General features: G+C 32.1%; 1 protein-coding gene across 4 annotated transcripts; it reads left to right on the top strand.

Moving 5' to 3' along the window:
* Nucleotides 1–360: 360 nt before the first annotated feature.
* Nucleotides 361–18,241, top strand: LOC130442116 (protein white). Of its 4 annotated transcripts, none has more exons than XM_056776160.1 (12): nucleotides 361–611; nucleotides 2,982–3,189; nucleotides 3,247–3,485; nucleotides 6,297–6,368; nucleotides 7,743–8,077; nucleotides 9,234–9,402; nucleotides 10,832–10,972; nucleotides 12,920–13,051; nucleotides 14,696–14,924; nucleotides 15,544–15,649; nucleotides 16,019–16,190; nucleotides 17,990–18,241. In XM_056776160.1, exons 1-12 carry the CDS (start codon nucleotides 543–545, stop codon nucleotides 18,080–18,082), a joined length of 1,965 nt encoding a protein of 654 aa, XP_056632138.1. In that variant the 5' UTR covers nucleotides 361–542; the 3' UTR covers nucleotides 18,083–18,241. The 4 variants fall into 4 exon arrangements, with proteins under 4 accessions (XP_056632138.1, XP_056632158.1, XP_056632147.1 ...); XM_056776180.1 differs by having other exon boundaries at nucleotides 10,835–10,972; XM_056776169.1 differs by having other exon boundaries at nucleotides 472–611; nucleotides 2,982–3,186.
* The last annotated feature ends 1,299 nt before the right edge of the window (nucleotides 18,242–19,540 follow it).

Genomic DNA, 19,540 nt, shown 5'->3' on the forward strand with positions numbered 1-19,540 from the left:
CATGCACGTCTCTGTATACAGTAAAAGTAAACAAAATTCCTAACCTCAAATTTCATCTAATATTTTATACCAATTTAACAATGAAAATAACAGAGCGAAGTTTTACGAAAGTCAGCTGATCTGTTAAGCCAAAAGTAACTAGATTTAACCTCTACTATCAATAAAAGTATATATCGTGATAATCATGTAGTGATAGAAATATACATAAAATAAAAATGAAATTCTTGACATCATCATTGTCACTGATTTCCTATCACCCTGTAACCAAATACAACCGATACTTTTCCTTTTCCGTAATTGTAAACCTTGTAAGTGCATATAAAAAGCCTTTAAAGAATGAGGGAGACACCCGATAGCTTTAGTAAAACTAATACGAAGTCGATCAATTTACATACCTACCGTATGAATAAAGAAAACACACACGGATAGTTTCCCTTCATTCGTTAGTAAATAAACACTATTGAGAAACGATACAAGAAATATAAAATATTTGTTTATTATATTAATATTATTTTGAGCGTGTGAAAGTTTTGTTTAATACTATGAGTAACGAAAATATACCTTTATTGGTCTCCGAACCATATAAACTTTATTCCAGTGATACTAAAAATGTGAGTATATTTTTTTATGAATAAGTTATTAAATTCGAACGATTGGCAATAGATTCATATGATATTAGATCAGTGAATAGTAGATACATTTTGATGAATGAGCTCTGTTACGATAAAAAACTCCCAATGTAATATTGAAACGAATCATTATATAAGATATAAAACGATTGGAGACGTGAAATGAATATTTAGGAATGGTTTTTGCATTTCTGCATACTTCTAATAGGCATGGAGATTCATTTCTGATCGAATATTGAAAAGACGTCAATAGCGAGTATTTGTAATCTATAGGACTTTTAGGAAAATATGATCGGGCTACCTCGATTATGATCTGAATCTATTTCGGATCACGTTCATTGTTGTTCATACATGCTGCGCATGCTTGAGAATGCGCAGAACTGATCTGGAACCTCGGAGGATAGAGAAAGCATTATCATTCTGTCTTCCTAATCAGGTCGTAATCGTATATGATCGTTTCTATTTTGGTAGATCGCTGGATAAATGCGTTCAGCTGACGGTTTGTTTCATTTGTCTATGGTCTGTCAAATTACTATATAGACAGTTGGTACGGGCATGCTGTAATAGAGACAAGGTGTGTCCTTGCGCACGACTAATGAAAAAAACTTCCAAAACGCCGCCATATTATAAATTCAGCCGATCACAAGACTGCGCGAATTTTAATGCTGGATGCTATGATGACGCAATTACATTCATTTATTGTTGTTTGTTTTTTTTTCATGTCATTCAATGTTTGAATTAAGAAAATATCAAATTTGAGTTTGTACTAAATAATTTAAAATGATATAATTGAAGTAAATGAAATTATACAGACAGATTTTTGTTATTTTTTTGAAGATCTACATCTATTTTTCTACGTAAAATCGACTATTTTTACAATTATTACAATTCTACGCTGCCTGTAAGATTTACAATAAAAATCCGCAAGTATATAGCTCTGCGCGACACTTGTCTAGGTTATTATTTTCAAAACAACAATATTATGATTGCATGGCAATATGGCGGGGTTTTGGAAATGCGCAGAACAGGTCAAAAATTGGTCTACGAAGAGAACACATCTTGTCTCTCTTACACCATGGGTACGGGTAATTCACCTTCTCTCTCGTTCGAGACACTTTATATATACTGCGCATTCTCAAGCATGCGCAGAATCGAGCTGGAACCTTTAAATGGCTGTCTACTCTGAAAGTTACTGATATTTGCGGTTTTCATACTTTTCAGCATGAAAATGATTTATTCGTATTAAACTTTAATGCAAAAACCGAGTGATGGAGCTAAACGTTGATTACTATTCAATAACAATTGCTTTGTATCCAGGATTTATATTGAATGAATATCATGAAAGAATTTACGTACAAAAATGTAATGAAAATCAAAAGTTCTTCAACCGAAAATTGACCGCGACGTTGGGAAATTGGGATCTAAAAATTTCGTTCTGGGTTAGGATCCGAAATCAGGTGATCTACTTCAATCCAGGTTATAGTTTCAGAAAAGTCCCTATATCGTTCATCTTTCATTAGGTCTACTTCATGTTCAGAGAATTTCCAGTACCAAGAATACGCAGACGATATAGTGATTGTTGTCAAAGGGGTAGTGTCCGGAATAATACTCCCCATAAAACACTCAGATAACACATCACACGTCGACATTGTCTAACAATTAACGCTAAGAAACCAAAAATCACTAATGCTGGTGCTAACAGAGCTTGCAGTTGTCACAGATATAAAATCTTGCAGCTGATTTAGATTACATGTTTACATCATGCATAAAAGCTAATTTGCCCAACTCCTTCGACAGTTGCAATGAAAGTTTTGCTAAATCTACCAAGTTAAGACTAGATCTGTAATAACCACTTAAGCTAGACACTAAAAGCGGCCAACGATATGGGACACTTGTCAATTTAACAATTACAATAGGTGGCGAAGACTTAGTGAACTGGTAGAAGCTGCCAGACGTATGAACGCTTCGAAGACGTCGGGCCATCATTAAGTGGAAGTGTTCATCAAAGAGAGAAAATGCGCAGCATATTCTATGTCATTGGGACTCAGTATTAGTCCAGATTAAATACTACAGACGTCTCAAGAGGAAGGAGAAAGAAACTTATGGAAAAGATGGAAAAGGTAACTGATTTAAAAGGACAACATAGCAAAACTGGAATTTACTTTCAGTTTCTAGGTTGACAGGATTAGATTTAGCGGACTACAATAGATCTGAATAGGTCAAAAGCAATCTTTTTGAAATCTATTTTCTAAGACATGTCATCAAGGAAGATTATGGATAGTATTTCACTTTCATTCAATATTTTCCCGTTCTCTACCATATAAACTGGATTATGTATTATCTATCTTTTAGCGAGAAGTACAATCAAGTCAAGAATTACAACACTTTGCAGAATCGTTTCATCAACATTACGATGAACCAAGTTTTGATTTTGTTGAAGACGTGATTCCCGAAAATGACCGAGCAACGCTCGCGTGGAAAGACGTAATAGCATATTTTCAACACCGGAAGAGTTTCTGGGCATCGAAAATTAGGAAGACGGGTGTGCTTCTTCACGGTGGTAAGAAGAAAGAAATCTTTTCTTATCACTTGTTATAATGATGTTTTGGGTTTATAGTTAGTGGCGTTGCCTATCCGGGAGAAATTTTAGCGATTCTAGGTGGTAGCGGATCTGGAAAATCTACTTTGCTACACGCTATCACCGGTACGCCGGTGAAACATCTAAAAAGAATGGGTGAAGTTCGTATTAATGGTGAAGATGTATGCTTTGATCGTTTACGAAATGTGTCAGGGCACGTCCATCAACATGATATTTTCATACCAACGTTGACCGTAAGGGAACATTTACTTTTCCATGTGAGTTCCATTATTTATTGAATTATATCATATTATTGATCATACTTTTAATATGACAATCTTATTCTAGTCAGATAATAAAATCTTAAATCGTTAAATTTTTTAATTGAAGACTTTGTATATTTTTGGCTCAAACTTTTCCAAATTATTTGCAGAATATAAAAGCTCCAATACAACATCGATTTTTTCTCAATGGTTTGTAAATGTGTGTAGGCAGAAGTGCAATTTTTTAAAATCCATTTTATAGACCGAATTTTTCAAATAGGGGTATGTTTTATCGTAAAAACATGCACTATTGGTGTCGAGAAAATTCATTTATTACTCATCCAATAAATCCGCAAAAACAATTCAGTATTAATGTATGGTGTGGTTTAATATATGCTATCAGAGGTACTGAGAGAATATTTGGATGATCTTGATTTAGAAGCACGTAACCAAATTTATTTTCAACAAGGTGGAGCTCCTCCCCATCAGGTACGCGAAGTCAGAATGTTGTTGGAAAGACTTTTCCAAGATAAGTGGATTGCTACAAATGGTGCTACACGTTGGCCCCCTGACATAACTCCCCTGGTCTTTTACTTTTGGGGTTATGTCAAGAACGTGGTCTATAAAAGAAGATATACAAATCTGGGCGAATTTGAAGACAGTATCAGACACATTATAGCATTCATCGACGGCAGAACAGTTTTAAAAGCTACGCAACGTGAACTAAAGTATACTCGAAAATTTATTGTATCTGTTTTTTATACTGTAATAAAAGATTTAGATTATACTTGAGTTTTATCTTAGCTAACTTGTTAAAAAAATAAATATCCACATGTTAGAGAGATGAATATACGTTAATAAGTTGGTTATTTTTAGATTTAGACTAATGCTGTGTAAAAGTTTTTATGTTTGTGAATAATTTGGAAAAATTTGAGCCGAAAATATACAGTTTTTCCGATTTACTCGAAAACGGTATAAGCAATTGTTTTCTTAATCAGCGTAAAAAATACTACTACTTTGCTAATTTAAACGACTTCGTATCTAGAATATTAAAAAAGTTAGCAATAGTGCGCACTTAATTTGAAACACCCTGTATATAATGCAGAGTTTTTAAGACTTGATTTAGGGATTCTAAATCGACTCTACAGAACCTACAGCTCGTGAAATCTGATGGTGTAAATCTGGTCAACTTTTGGGAAGGCAACCACGGGATTTGAGGTGCTCCACCAACAACTATGTCATTTGCTAACTATTGATTAAGCAACAGTAGATTGGACTAGAAAGATTGTATCAATGTTCTCTCGAGGAGAGAGGATAACAAAGATTAGGAACGAGAGGGGTCGGTCGAGGACCTGTCGTTAAATCTCCGCATTGTGTTATGTACGATAATAACTGATTTCGTTGCGTTAAGAAACTAAGCATGCAGCAAAACAAGCTACATCTTGCAATTTCATAATACTGCATACTACTAACCAAAACTAACGCTTTAGTTTTTTGATACTAACTTTAAGCAGGGTACTTCAAAAACCCTTGGACGTTAAGAAAAAAATTACTAAGTAATTTGCAGGAACAAACAATAAGAAAATTACATAGTAGAAATGGAAAAAGTTTGTTTTACAACAAAGTTAGATTAGTCAAGTGATCTGACTGACATTTGATTGGTTGTTAAATCAAAAGTAATTAGATTTTTTCTTAGAATTGCAAACCTATAAATTTTGCATGAAATGCATATCGATCCTCTTCAAATTAAATTTGTTGACTTTCATTTAGAATTGAGTGATATTATTAACTATATTTGAACGTAAATTCGAATGACCCTGTGTCCCTAACTCGATGTAAGGTCTTGACTATATAGTGGGTGTATAGAAAATGTTCTATTAAAATTTCCGAAGAAGTTATTGGGTTACAGGAGCGCTGTGGAGACGAGTATTTTCGTGGATCAGAACACTTCCAGAAGCCTTTTCGTTTATTCTGAATAGCTCTTCGTAAGCGTCACAAAGTTTCACAATATGAATCTGTTGTTCCAGGCTGCATACATCCAAGCAACAACCTGTCCCAATGGATTTCATTCTTCATTATTATTATAACGGTCAAGAAATTCCAAAGCTGAAACCCATTCGACGAGAATTTTGGTCGTCGGTCAACAATGTTAGGAGCTAGCAAGCGGAAAATTTTCTCTAGCTCAACTATTCAATAAAGATAGACTACAGTGCATATGTTGAAAATTGCGAGTTTCCCTAACCGCTCGGTCAACTCTCTGAACAATGTCATCTGTAGAGACAGAATTGCGTCCTTGATACCTCCATGATGAACATCAGTTCGGCCATCTTTTCGAAACCGTTCCCGAACAACGCTTGACTTATTCTTTGATGAATTTCTGTTCGCAATTTTCACACTTATCGGAAGAAACAATCACCAGCAATTGAGCGGGAAGAATGCACCAATTCATCAATTTTTTCATAAGAGTTCCAAAAGATTACTGGTTTCAAGCTTGTTAAATCCACACACAAAGTGAATTTCACTATTTAGTCTTGATGATATTAACAATTAACAGTAGAATCCAAAGTCATCTTGATCTTTGTGTTTACGTCGAACTGATTCCTCCTTATTATCAGATCGCACCATTTCTAACACTCGATGATTGCGGCGTTGCCATGTTTTTTAAATAATCAAAATTTAATGTTCCATGAGTATTAATGATAACCTAAAAATATTTTCTTTCAACAGTGGAAATATCGTTTATTGTCTTATCACTACGCTTTGTCATATCCGAAGAGTACATCCGAAACAGCAATTTAATTCATTAAAACGTGTTTAAATTTTCAGGCTTATCTTAGAATGGATCAAAGTGTCACTTTAGCCAATAGAAAACGACGTGTTGATAAAGTTTTAATGGAAGTAAGTTTACATTGGTTAATAATGAACAAATTTTCTAACCCAACAAAAGTCTCAATAAATTTTATTAGTTTGAAAACCAGTAGTAAAAAAAAAGGATTTTTGGAGTTTACTCTTTAAGAATCGATTTGCATATATAAGGGGCCCGGTATGAGAAAAATGTGAGGAGTAAAATCTATCGATGAATGACCTCGTTACGTTTTTGGTGCGCACCCTATTATGCGCAACTTTCTAATTTGTCAGTGTCAACATACTTATATTGCTGTCATTGTGAAGTTTTAATTTTTATCATTGTGTTCCGCTAAAGTGAATTGAAAGTATTTTCAAATAACTATGGCAGAAAGAGGTGTAGTTGATATTGCCGGCACATCTAACAAACACGTGGTTGCAAGGTACGTTATAATTCATGTATTATATGTATGAGCATGTGCAATTTGTATTTATTAAATATTTTAATAATTATCGATGTAGTTCATATAAATATATATTTGAAATGAACACATAAAATTAGATAATCAACCCAATATGAATTATCTAGCGCATCCACATAAAATAGAAAATTTCTAACCTAACCAAAAATTAATTTTTTTGTCGATGTCTATAAATTCTTCCACGTTATTATGATTTATTTTATAAATAATTTTTAAATATTAACAACTGTAGTCAATAATTCGATAATATTATCAGAAAAATCGACAATATTTTTTCATTATAATAATGTTTTTATATAATTTTCTTTCGAAAAGTTATTTTTTAGCTTATTTAAATAATTTTCATGTACTATTTATTATTGTATGTAAAGGATTTAGTGACATAATTATCTTTTTATAACCATTTTTGTTAATTATTAAGATAATATTATATTTTAAATAAAAAATTAATTATAATTTAAAAAAAATGTTTATAAAAACCTTTTTTTATCAATTTTCTTAAAGTCGGTTAAAATTGTTATAATTATGCATTTATAAATTTTCTAATTTTTTTTAATATTTTTTGACTAGGAAAAAATCTAAACCTCCAAAAACTCCAGCCGAGAGACAGCAAGCTTACAGATTAAAAAAAAATTAATGAAGAAAGCCCAAAATATTCTGGCAATCAACCAATCTTTTTTAAGTTAAATAAACTCTTTTTGCGTCTGGTTAGACTATCGAACTTAAGGAGTAAACTCCAGTCGTGCGTCGGAGCTGACACACACAATTTTTTATTACATGTTTTAAATTATATTTTTAGCCTTGATGAAGATCAAATGAAGCCTAGAAACATTAATTATATTTTGAATCCTCAACCCACAACACCATTCGAAATATTACAAATAAACATTAAAATCAACTTAAGGAATTCTGGGTTATTGTAAAATATTTCGTTTCCATGTTTCAGTTATATTTGAAAGACAAAGAAAATTTTAGATTAGGCTCTATTTATGGAGCAGTTTTATCCAGTGGCGAAAGAAGACGAGTTTCGTTCGCCACAGAAATTTTAAGTAATCCCCTAATAATGTTTTGTGACGAGCCTACGAGTGGATTGGATACATCAATGGCATTGCAAATCGTACGGGTTTTACAATCGATGAAAAACAGTGGAAGAACTATATTGTGCTCCGTCCACCAACCTAATTCTGATATGTATAACATATTCGATAAAGTTTTATATTTAGTTGAAGGACGTCTGATATATCTTGGAGGAAGAGAAGCAGCTGATACGTTCTTCAAGACGTAAGTAAATAACTTTGTTAATTTTCAACGTGCAGGTCAAATGCTTTCTTCTTGATATTACATCTTTCGAATCGTGCCCAAAGTATGTATTTTTCCTCTTTTTATTAATTTCAAAGAGTTCTCGTTGTTTTTTGATACGTTTTAGTATATCATCATTTGTCCAAAGAAGATATATCCACATTTCGAAAGCCTCTATTTTATTAAATGTTTTGCTTTGCTTTCCTACTCTCCTACTATGTGGATCAATTGTTATAAATCCGATAAGTTATCAGCGATTAAGACCGTGTCATCATCATATCTGATATCTGAATCCACATTCCATTAACCTAATCTCCTATCTCAAATAACTGAAATATGAATTAAACAGGTGTGGGGACAGCACAGCAATTTTTTTCCTTCATAAATTTCAATTTACCAAGAAAAGCTGAAATTACACTGTTTGCTTTTATTAAATTGACGCTGCCACACTTGTAATTGTAAGTTGAGATCATTAAATTTGTCTGCTTTAAAATTGATAAGGTTTTCTTTTAAATCAGGATCTTTACTTGCCAGGAATTCAAAAATTGACTCAAAAAGTAAATAAAATCTTGATAAACATGCCTCATTTGACCAACTGTGTACTTCAAGTTTTTGTTAACTGCATGAATCACAAATTGAAGCGAATGGGGCAATCTACCACCCAAATTTTTCTCTACTAGATGCTGTCTTTGGATAACACAGTGAATTGAGTTACCCTTGGTATAATTCTTTTAAGATAGCATACATCGATTGTCCTTGTGATCTATGTCGAGTTTATTGAGGTGTTGGATACTATCGAAAGCCTTCTCGTAATCTACAAAGCTTGGACAGATATCTTTTCTTTGGTCATGGCAATCCTGGACTAATCCTTGCGAGTGGATTATTGCTTCTCGTTTACCTAATTTTTGTCTAAGCACAAATTGTGAGTCGCTCATATCCTCATTTTTGATAAATTTTTCGGTGTTTTTTAGGAATATTTTAAAGGTATGACTTATCTGGGTCTTCTTAGGTAGGAAGACAAAATTTGAATATAACCATTATTTGGTAATGGTATATATGGCTTTAAATATTTTTTTTTTACGATTTTTGAGGGAGTGCCGGGTTATGAAACTGTGTTTTAATGAATAATTTGTTTCAGTAATGGAATAGTTTGTCCGCATCTCTTTAACCCAGCTGATTATTACATAAGAATGACGTCAATAAATCCAGAACATGAAGAGAGATGTTATGAACTTATTTCGTACTTATTCCGAAAATTTAGAACATCAGATGAGGGTTTGGAATTAGACAGAGTTGTTAACTACAGAGTAAGTGCTAATATATATACATCAAAATTGGAAGAAATACAGTAAATAAAACGCCTGCTACTAAACAACTTTGATGTTTATTTGTATTTAAGTTACGAGTTCCGTTTGTGAAAGACGCTGCCCGAAAAGATAGATTTTAATTTGAGAACGAACCATCGAATTGAAGCTATTAAAATGCAAACCCAGAAATAAAATTGGAAATACAAAATTGTACTTGATTGGTGTACGTATAATAGAAATGAAATGACAAAAATAGCCAGGAAATTAGTGGAAATGGTAGACTAAGGGAAAAACAAACAAGAATAGAAGAAATACTGCAAATAAAACGCCTGCTACTAAAAAACTTGAATACAAATAAACATCAAACGAGTTCCGTTTGTGAAAGACGCTGCCCGAAAAGATTTTCAATTTGAGAAAACAACCATTGAATTGAAGCTAATAAAATGCAAATCTAGAAAAAAAAATAAGAAATATAAAATAGGCATTGATTGATGTACGTATAATAGAAATGAAATGACAAAAAATACCCAGGAAATTAGTGGAAATGGTCGACCAAGGGAAAAGCAAACAAGAAGAACAAGTAGACAATCGATTTACCAGGTATAATGAAAGAAATATGGAAAAGAAAGTACCACAGACAAACGGAATGGGAAAATAGGAGATATAATCTTAATTCGACTTCTGAAAAGGCAAAACGATATAGAAATCGCCAACTAATCTTTGTTTCATGAATGTTATAGCAAACATAAAAAAGATTATTAAAATTATTGAATCCGAATTATTATATTTATATATTTCCACGGGACTGCTCGGCTTAGAAATAATATTTTTCACTTCATACATGAACCGTTCATTACGAATTTTATTTATTACTTTTTTAACTGATTTTCTAGCAAAACATTTTCTTCTTTTAATTTTTGTTTTTAATAAATTAAACACCCAAATATTTGTGTGTAATTATGTAATTTTGGAAATTATAAACTAACGGATACACAGCTGCACGCCATTTAAAAGAACTGGTCATAGTTTAATGTAATTGAAACTATAAAATATGGCGGGTGACTTCATCTATTATTGGGTAGCCATTTGCTATGGCCTAGATATATCTGGAATAACGGAAGTTATTTATTACTAGACACTTTATAAAGTTTCTACAATGTTCTAGAGTGATTACGAGATCATATATAGTGGAGAAACTCACAGTTAATTGAATATTGAAGATATACGGTGAGCTATAAAAGTAATTCGGGCGGAATAAGTGCAATTTTCGTTTTCTAATGTGTTTGGAATGAATTTTAAGTTTGAAATTAACTTGTATCCACGGACCTTTTACACGAGAAACGTTACAATATCTAATACAAATAAATTTTTTTGTTGGTCGGACTACAAATTTTTATTTGAAATCATTTCTTTGATAATTCTGTTTTAGAAGAATATAAATACGAAAAATATGATTTCCTACTATCACAAGGCTTCGTGTTGTGTGCAATTTTGTGGATTGATATGGAGATCTTTGATTAGTATTCTTAAAGATCCCGCACTTATTAAAGTTAGATTATTTCAGACTGTGGTAAGTGACAGTATAAATTATTTACACAAATTTTTGAAATTTCGCTCTGACTGAAGCCATGATATGCCTCACTATTTTATTTTGATATATGTCCTAGATGATTTTCAGATTAGCTAATACCGCTTCTTACTGTGTCTTATCTCACTCTGCCCACTGTCTAGATTCCGCCTGTCTTTGTCTCTTTCTGTGTTGCCTCTCTTTATCTCTGAGTCCTCTTTGTCTGTCTTCTCTGTATTGCCTCACTCTTCTCACTCTCTACTTTCTGCTTGTCTCTTTCTCCAATTCAGTGTCGTCTCTCCCGCCCTCTATTCCGCGTTCTCGTCGTTTTGTCTTATCTGTATCTTTCCTATGTCATTTTTCAGTTTTCTTATATATATATATATATATATATATATATATATATATATATATATATATATATATATATATATATATATATATATATATATATATATATTAATCGGGTTAAAACGTTCTTCGCCGTCTTCCGATTCCCAGTTTCCATTTTTCTCGATCTTCCCAAAGATCTTCTTCCAATCCTCTCTCTCGAATATCCTTCTCGATACCTTCTCTCCAACTTAATCTTGGTCTTCCTCTCTTTCTTCTTCCTTGTGGTGCCCAATTTAAAATTTGTTTGGGTATGCGGTCTTCAGGCATTCTTTGGACATGTCCGTACCATCTTAACTGATTCACCCTAATGTCTTCCGTAATCGTGTGTTGCACCTTCATGATCTCCCTGATTTTGTCGTTTCTTATTTTTTCCAGTCTTGATATTCCTGCCGCGCGTCTCCAATAATCCATTTCTATGGCTTCAAGCATTTTGACTGTTTTTTCTTTTAGAGGCCAGACTTCGCTACTATATGTTGTTATACTTTTTATTATGCTATTGTATATTCTATGTTTTGTTTTCCTTGGATATTTGTTTGTCCCACAATATACTATTTAGTTGTCTTATTGCTTGTCTTCCTTGGTTATTTCTTTTCAGTTTTCTTTCTGTCTGTAATCTTTTCGTTCATCTTCATTCATCGTTTATTCATTTTATCTTAAATCATACGACTGAATAAATTAACAATTTTTAAAATATAAAATCAAAATAAAAGAAAATAAAAAGTAATCAAGACATACTTACATATTTTCGAGAATGTATGAGAATTAATAGACAGTTATTTTTATGTTATTTTCGGAGTTTATCGTGAACATACCTCGTAACACGAAATTTTTATCTATAAAGAAAATATGTAATCGATTCCACATACTATTGTGTCCCAACTTCAAGTACATTCATGTACTGAATACAAATTTTTCTTTTTATTAAGTGCTGTAGGAAAAACAGATTTTTTTAATTTGCTAGTTTCTACTATTTCGTTTTCACACATCTCGATTCTTTCGACTGAGTACCTGGAGCTGCGCTTGAGGATCAGTAGACGTAAGCATCGGTGTTTTAAGATATGGAAATTTCAAAGATGTACGGTATCCAAGAAACACGTATTTTGTTTAAAGACGTAAAGATGGCGGATACCTTAGACAACAGGAACTAAAATTATGGTAAGTCCACACGATACAGACTTCCATAAAATTCTATAGAATTTTGTCTGTGCGAACTAGACAGTACAGACAAATATCAGTGCGGTCCAAAAGTCGGGGTATGCATGGGTATGCATGTAAGTCTGCTAGCTAATAAATTTAAATTGTATTTTCGAACGAAAATTAAAGAAAAGTCAGTACAGATATTCTATCCAAATGTTTAGGTAAAATTTTTTACTCCGACTTCATAGTCTGTACAGATGTCTGTACGAACAAAAGTCTGTATCGTGTGGACCCACCATTAGAATCCTACTGTTTTGTTTTTTTACTTCTCTCCGTATTATTTCTCTTTTCTCGATTATAGATTAAAAATTCCAATGAAAGTAATCCGGAAAGCCCTTATGGTTCGTTTTTTTATTGTAGATAACATCTTTACTGATAGCAGTGCTTTATTTCAATCAAAAAATGAACCAAGAAGGCGTAATGAATCTTAATGGTGTCTTATTTTTATTTTTAACCAGTATGACGTTTCAAAATGTCTTCGCTGTTATTCATGTAAGTACTAATAAATTTATTTTAAACTAATATTACACGTCATAGTGTACGAGGATATATTGAAAAATTCTTAGCCTACTATCGAACCAAACAAAATATTTTATTACTCAACATATTCTCCTCTTAATTGGATACATTCATTACAGCGAACCTGCAACGTCTCTAGACCTTTCCAAAAAAATGTTTCTTCTTGATCTGCAAACCAGACCTCCACAGCTTTTATTACCTTCTCGTTGGAAAGAAATTTACGACCTTTCAAACTTTATTTCAGGTGAGGAAAGAGATGATAGTTCGGACGGAGCCAAATCTTGTGAATAAGGGGAGTGTTCTAATAATTCAAACGCTAAATCACGAATTTTTTGCATGGCAACATGAGATTTGTATGTAGGGGCATTATCCTGCAAAAACAAAACATCTTTGGATAGCTTTCCGCGTCTTTTCTCTTTCATTTGTTCCCGTAGAGTGGTCAGTAATGTCGAATAGTAATCTTCCATGGCAATCCCAAAAAACTGAAGCAAGAACTTTTCCAGCAGATTTTTGGACACGAAACTTCTCAGGTCTTGGAGAACCAGAGTGTCGCCATTCTATCGATTGTTGCTTTGTTTCTGGATCATCGAAATGTACCCAAGTCTCATTCATGGTAACAATTCGGTTTAAGAAGTCTACATCGTTTTCAATTCGAGGACAGATCGAAAGCGATGCTTCTACCCTTGCACGCTTTTGGTCAGCATTCAAACATTTGGGGATCCATTTGCAGCAATTTTTCTCAGGTCCAAATTGACGTGAACTATATGATGAACGCGTTAGTATGAAATATTCAGTGCTTCAGATATCCGTTTTAGCCCAATTCGACGGTCTGATAAAATCATGTCGTGAACTGCATCGATATTTTCGGGGACTGACACAGAAACTGGCCTTCCCTATCGGTCATCATCTTCAATGGAAAATTTACCTCTTTTGAAGCTTGCAGTCCAATTTTTCATGATCGCATACGAAGGACATTGATCACCAAGGGTATTAAGCATATCTTCGTAAATCTGCTTATCTCTCAACCCTTTTAAATACAAGTACTTGATGATGGCTCGATACTCCAATTTTTCGATTTTCCCAATTTCTTTGGACATCTTTTTTGGTCTAGGCTAACTAGATATCTTTGCATCCTCGTATACAGTGTGATTTTTTACCAGTTGCTTATAGTAGAGAATCTAAAATTCTAAAAAACTGGTAATTTAATATAAGTTTGATCTACGAGTGCTGATTTCTAAGTTGAGTACAATCTATGTATGTTTATGTTTAAGTTTTTGAAAAGTGTGAATTTCAGGTACTACTTAGATATGAAGGGCTTTGGGTTCCAGGTAGAATATTGAAAATGTTCGTGTTGTTTCGATTCTTAGTATCTGTAAAATTTATTTCTGACGTCTGTTACTGATATTTTTATTTGTATGTTTGTCACCGAAACGTCGATTTTCAATATGCTTAAGAACCTTCTATTTAATTTAGTTAAGAGGACACCCAGTTGGTAGAATGAAGATCGAAATATCAAAATATTCATATTTTTACTCTGTATCGATTTGCCTATCTCAGTGATTGGCTCAATTAGTTGACTAATATTGTTTAAACTTAATTTTTATGTTCTTTTTCAAGACCTTCACCATGGAATTACCAATATTTCTTCGAGAACATCGTAAACAAATATACCGCACCGATATATATTTTTTGAGTAAAACATTGGCTGAGCTGCCATTTTTTGTTATAATTCCTCTGGTATTCACGTCCGTATGCTATTTCCTCGTTGGACTAAATCCGCATTTCATTAATTACGCCACCACATGTGGAATAATGATATTGGTTGCTAACGTAGCTTTAGGTTATGGTAAGTTTACGTAAACCGCAGTTGAGTAAAACAGATTTTATATAAATAACATTTTTAAAACATATTTAAAAGCTTACGATACAGTGTGGAAGGAAACACTAATATACATATGAAAACAGCACAAATACCAAATAATTTAATAGAATCAACAAACGGATATTTAACGGGAAGATCGTACGACTTAACATTTAAATACCCGATGGTCTACCGCAGGAAAATGTACTTTTTCTCACACTTTTCAATATATTCGTAAATGACATACCGATTAACGAAAAAAAAAAACGAATATACCAACGAAAAATAATAATGGAAAAACTGGAAACACACAAAGCCGAAATCAACAATTATTGCGACAAATGGAATGAATTTCAAGCGCAACTACAAAGACACCATAATAAAAATAAACAAAGAAACAATAGAAGAAATAAAAACCATAAAATAACGGGTCATTCATGGGAACCGGATGTTTTTAAAATAATCATAATAAATTGAATATTCAGTTGTCATACTGGGAAATATCTAGTATAAACTCGTGCTGGGCAGACATCTTAAAAGTGTCGTATTCTTTGCATAACTATGTATATTTGAAGGACTTTCTATTTATTTTTAAATATTTTAGGATATTTCATTTCGTGTATGGCGAGCACCCAATCGATGGCTTTGTCCTTGGGGGGTATTCTACTTATTCCTTTTTTGCTGTTCGGAGGTTATTTTATGAATTTGAAGTAAGTGAATTATGACTCATCAGCATTAAAGCACCTTTTGGACTTTAAGGATATTCATTTAGGTTATTTGTGGTATGGACGAGGAAATAATTCATATGAGGAAATATTTGGCCCTGATATATGAAACTTTCCGTTTATTTATATCCTTTCACTACCTCGATTTATGTACTACATACAGAGTGTCTCGAAATATTGAAGTGTTTGTATACCTTTCCTGTTTCCACACATACAAATTATTCCCAGGCTTTTTTGGAGGACACTTTTGTTATTAATTTCCATTCCAAAGCTTTACTATAAACTTGTTAAGATATATGACCGAAAATCTATTGAAACGTGAAGATTGTTCCTATTTTATTCCAAAAATTTTAGGTCTATACCGAAATATTTCGGATGGTTGTCGTACACATCATGGTTTAGACATGGTAATGAAGCTTTGATGGTGAATCAATGGAAAGATGTTACAAATATTCAATGTTCTAATAACAGCACGTTTTGTGCTAGAAATGGACAGGAAGTGCTACAAGCGTATAGTTTTAGGGAGGTAAAAGTACTTTATTATATTGTTTAATTATTTAATTATTTAAATAACTAGTTTACGTGAATAACTATGTGTGTTCTGCGATCCAGATGTATCCCTCAGTATTTGACGTGCTCTTGTTTTTATAAGAAATTATAGTTAAATGTGACAGTTGGACATTTGCCATTTGTCTGTGTGAAAGTAAAAGTAACGGACTTTTCTTCATTTACTTCAATTCACCATTAGTTGATGCTTATGAAGATGTCATGAAAGTTGAAGCTGCATCTCTAGTGGGGAAATTAGCTGCGTTTCATCCCATAGAAATTGTTTCGGGTACATTGAAAGCAAAATTTCGCAAAAATAATCGTTTACTTACTTAAAGTGCGGAAGTGATTGAAAATATACGTCAAGTTATATCGAAATTTGACAATGATTTATGTTACTACTTACACTACTGAAGACGGCAGAATCCTTTGTTATTTTGATTGTTCATTCAAATAAGAATAGAATTTGTAAATATTTTCATTAATTTCCGAATACTTTTTCTTAATAGTTACTAATAAAATGAATAACTGGTTTTTGTATTTTTTTCTTGATTTTTGTTATTCAAGCACGAATTGCGGCAAAAAGAGTCTCCTTATTGAGAAATGTGGCAGATGGAAATTGTTCAGAATAAAATATTTACATTCGACATCAATTAGTTTCTCGATTAATCGCGAAATTTGAGAAAAACTGTATTTTTTCTTGATTTTTGTTATTCAAACACGAATTACGGCAAAACGAAATCTTATTGAAAAATGTGGCGAATAAAAGTTGTTCAGAACTAGAATATTTACATTCGACATCAATTAGTTTCCCAAGTAACCTCAAAATTTTAGAGAAATTTGAGAAAAACTGTATTTTTTCTTGATTTTTGTTATTCATGCACGAATTACGGCAAAAAGAGTCTCCTTCTTGAGAAATGTGGTAGATGGAAATTATTCAGAACTAGATTATCTACAATCGACATAAATTAGTTTTGCAATTAATCTCGAAATTTTAGAGAAATTTGAGAAAAACTGTATTTTTTCTTGTTTTTTGTTATTCAAGCACGAATTGCGGCAAAAAGAGTCTCCTTCTTGAGAAATGTGGCAAATGAAAGTTGTTTAGAACTAGATTATCTACAATCGACATAAATTAGTTTTGCAATTAATCTCGAAATTTTAGAGAAATTTGAGAAAAACTGTATTTTTTCTTGTTTTTTGTTATTCAAGCACGAATTACGGCAAAAAGAGTCTCCTTCTTGAGAAATGTAACAGATGGAAATTGTTCAGAAGTAGAATATTCACATTCGACATCAATAAGTGTCCCAAGTAACCTCAAAATTTTAGAGAAATTTGAGAAAAACTGTATTTTTTCTTGATTTTTGTTATTCAAGCACGAATTGCGGCAAAAAGAGTCTCCTTCTTGAGAAATGTGGCAAATGAAAGTTGTTTAGAACTAGATTATCTACAATCGACATAAATTAGTTTTGCAATTAATCTCGAAATTTTAGGGAAATTGGATAAAAACTGTATTTTTCCTTCATTTTTGTTATTCAACCATGAATTATGGCAGAACGAAATCTTATTGAAAAATGTGGCGAATAAAAGTTTTCCAATTAACCTCAAAATTCTAGAGAAATTAAAGAACTGTATTTTTTATTTGTTTTTCTTGTTTAATGATTAGGGCAAAACGAGATGTCCTATTGGGTAATATGGCAAATAAAAGACAATTAAAAAAAACACAAACAACCTTTATTAAAATTAATTAAACTGCACCTAATTATTTAAATTTTATTTTAGGAAAATTTTTATATGAACATCGTAGTACTGTTAGCGGAAATTATCGTCTTCAGGGTATTAGCTTACTTTGCACTTGTAGCAAAAACAAAATAAATGCTAACTCGATGTTTTTATTATCAAATTATTCTGTTTATTATTTTTATTATAAAGCGCGTGTGTTGTAATAAATAAATCTACATATTCATATTTGTAAATTATATACACTTTTTACTCATAGAATAATATTTTTTTTATTAAAAGTATGACAATCTATAATTTGATTAACGCACCCTTTTATACCTATATAATGTTCTAATATCGTCATAACAGAAACTCGATCGAAAATTAGCGAGATCGTAGCTTAAGGATTACTTCGAATTATGAGTGAAATAATCGATTGTTTTCGAGTGCTCGAGTGGTATTCGTTACGATTATGTCACTTCGCAGAAATACAATTTTGCGTTCAGAGATTATAATATATTCAATAGCTTCGTTTATTTCTAAACTGAAAGCTATTCAAAAGTAATTCGATGACATTTCAAGATGTTTTCTTACTTTCTGAGTAATTTCAAGAAGTTAAAAAGTATTTGTATTATAAAATACTAATGACAATCCAACAGTAAACGTATAAAATTCACAGCTAACGTCAAAAATTCCGACTATGACAGTTTTTTCAAAAATGTGTTTAATATTTTCATTTCCTCAATGCATTTTCAATTCCAAAAGGAAAAAGAATCCGAAGGGGCTAAATCTGGCGAATAGGTAAAGTAGGTTTTTTCGGCCGAAAATTTGATGTGACCGCATTTTTTGTGGGCAAAAAGAGACCGCATTTTAAGAAGTACTTTTTCATTAAGACAACGTAAATATGATTCCCATGGTTAAAATTAACGAATTAGACCTCGATTTGTTCACCTCCCACCAACTTCTGAATTGAAAAAATAATTTCAGACGAGACACAGTAAAAAATGAATCCAAAAGACACCCTTTACTTCTCTACCCATTATAAAATTAAAGATATTTGGCAAATGAATCGAATTTCTCATAAATCAAAAAACTGTCAAGTTAAAAAATTAGAACAAAAACACAAAGAAACTTCAGATTTTGTCGTTATGATAAAAATAGTAAAATAATGCTTTTAAGAAATGAATATTTGAGACAAATTAAATATTTTAGGGACCAAAATAAATCTACAGTGTTTGTTAATCAGACTTACGTTTACAGAGGTTATAAATCTTTGTTTATGATTTTTTTCAAACTCTCTGTATAACATTTTATTATTTTCCTGCGAGGTAGACTACCAATACAACATGTTAGCAATGGGTTTTAAGCTCACGATTTGTGAAAGACTTTACCTTCGACCTTTGAACCAGTATTAGCATTTTTAAATACGTACTAAAGCTAATAGAATTATTTTTAATAATTAACTTTTCTTTTCTACGTTTTTCGTGTTATATAAAAAGACTGCTAATTGGTTAGCCAAGTTAAGTTGAAGAAAATGCTTTCTAAAGTATCGGTAAACTCGATAAGATCTGAAGATAGTAAATCTTTATTCGTTACCGGTCTTTTTTATAT

This window comes from Diorhabda sublineata, chromosome 1, assembly GCF_026230105.1.
Source record: "Diorhabda sublineata isolate icDioSubl1.1 chromosome 1, icDioSubl1.1, whole genome shotgun sequence".
NCBI lineage: Eukaryota > Metazoa > Arthropoda > Insecta > Coleoptera > Chrysomelidae > Diorhabda > Diorhabda sublineata.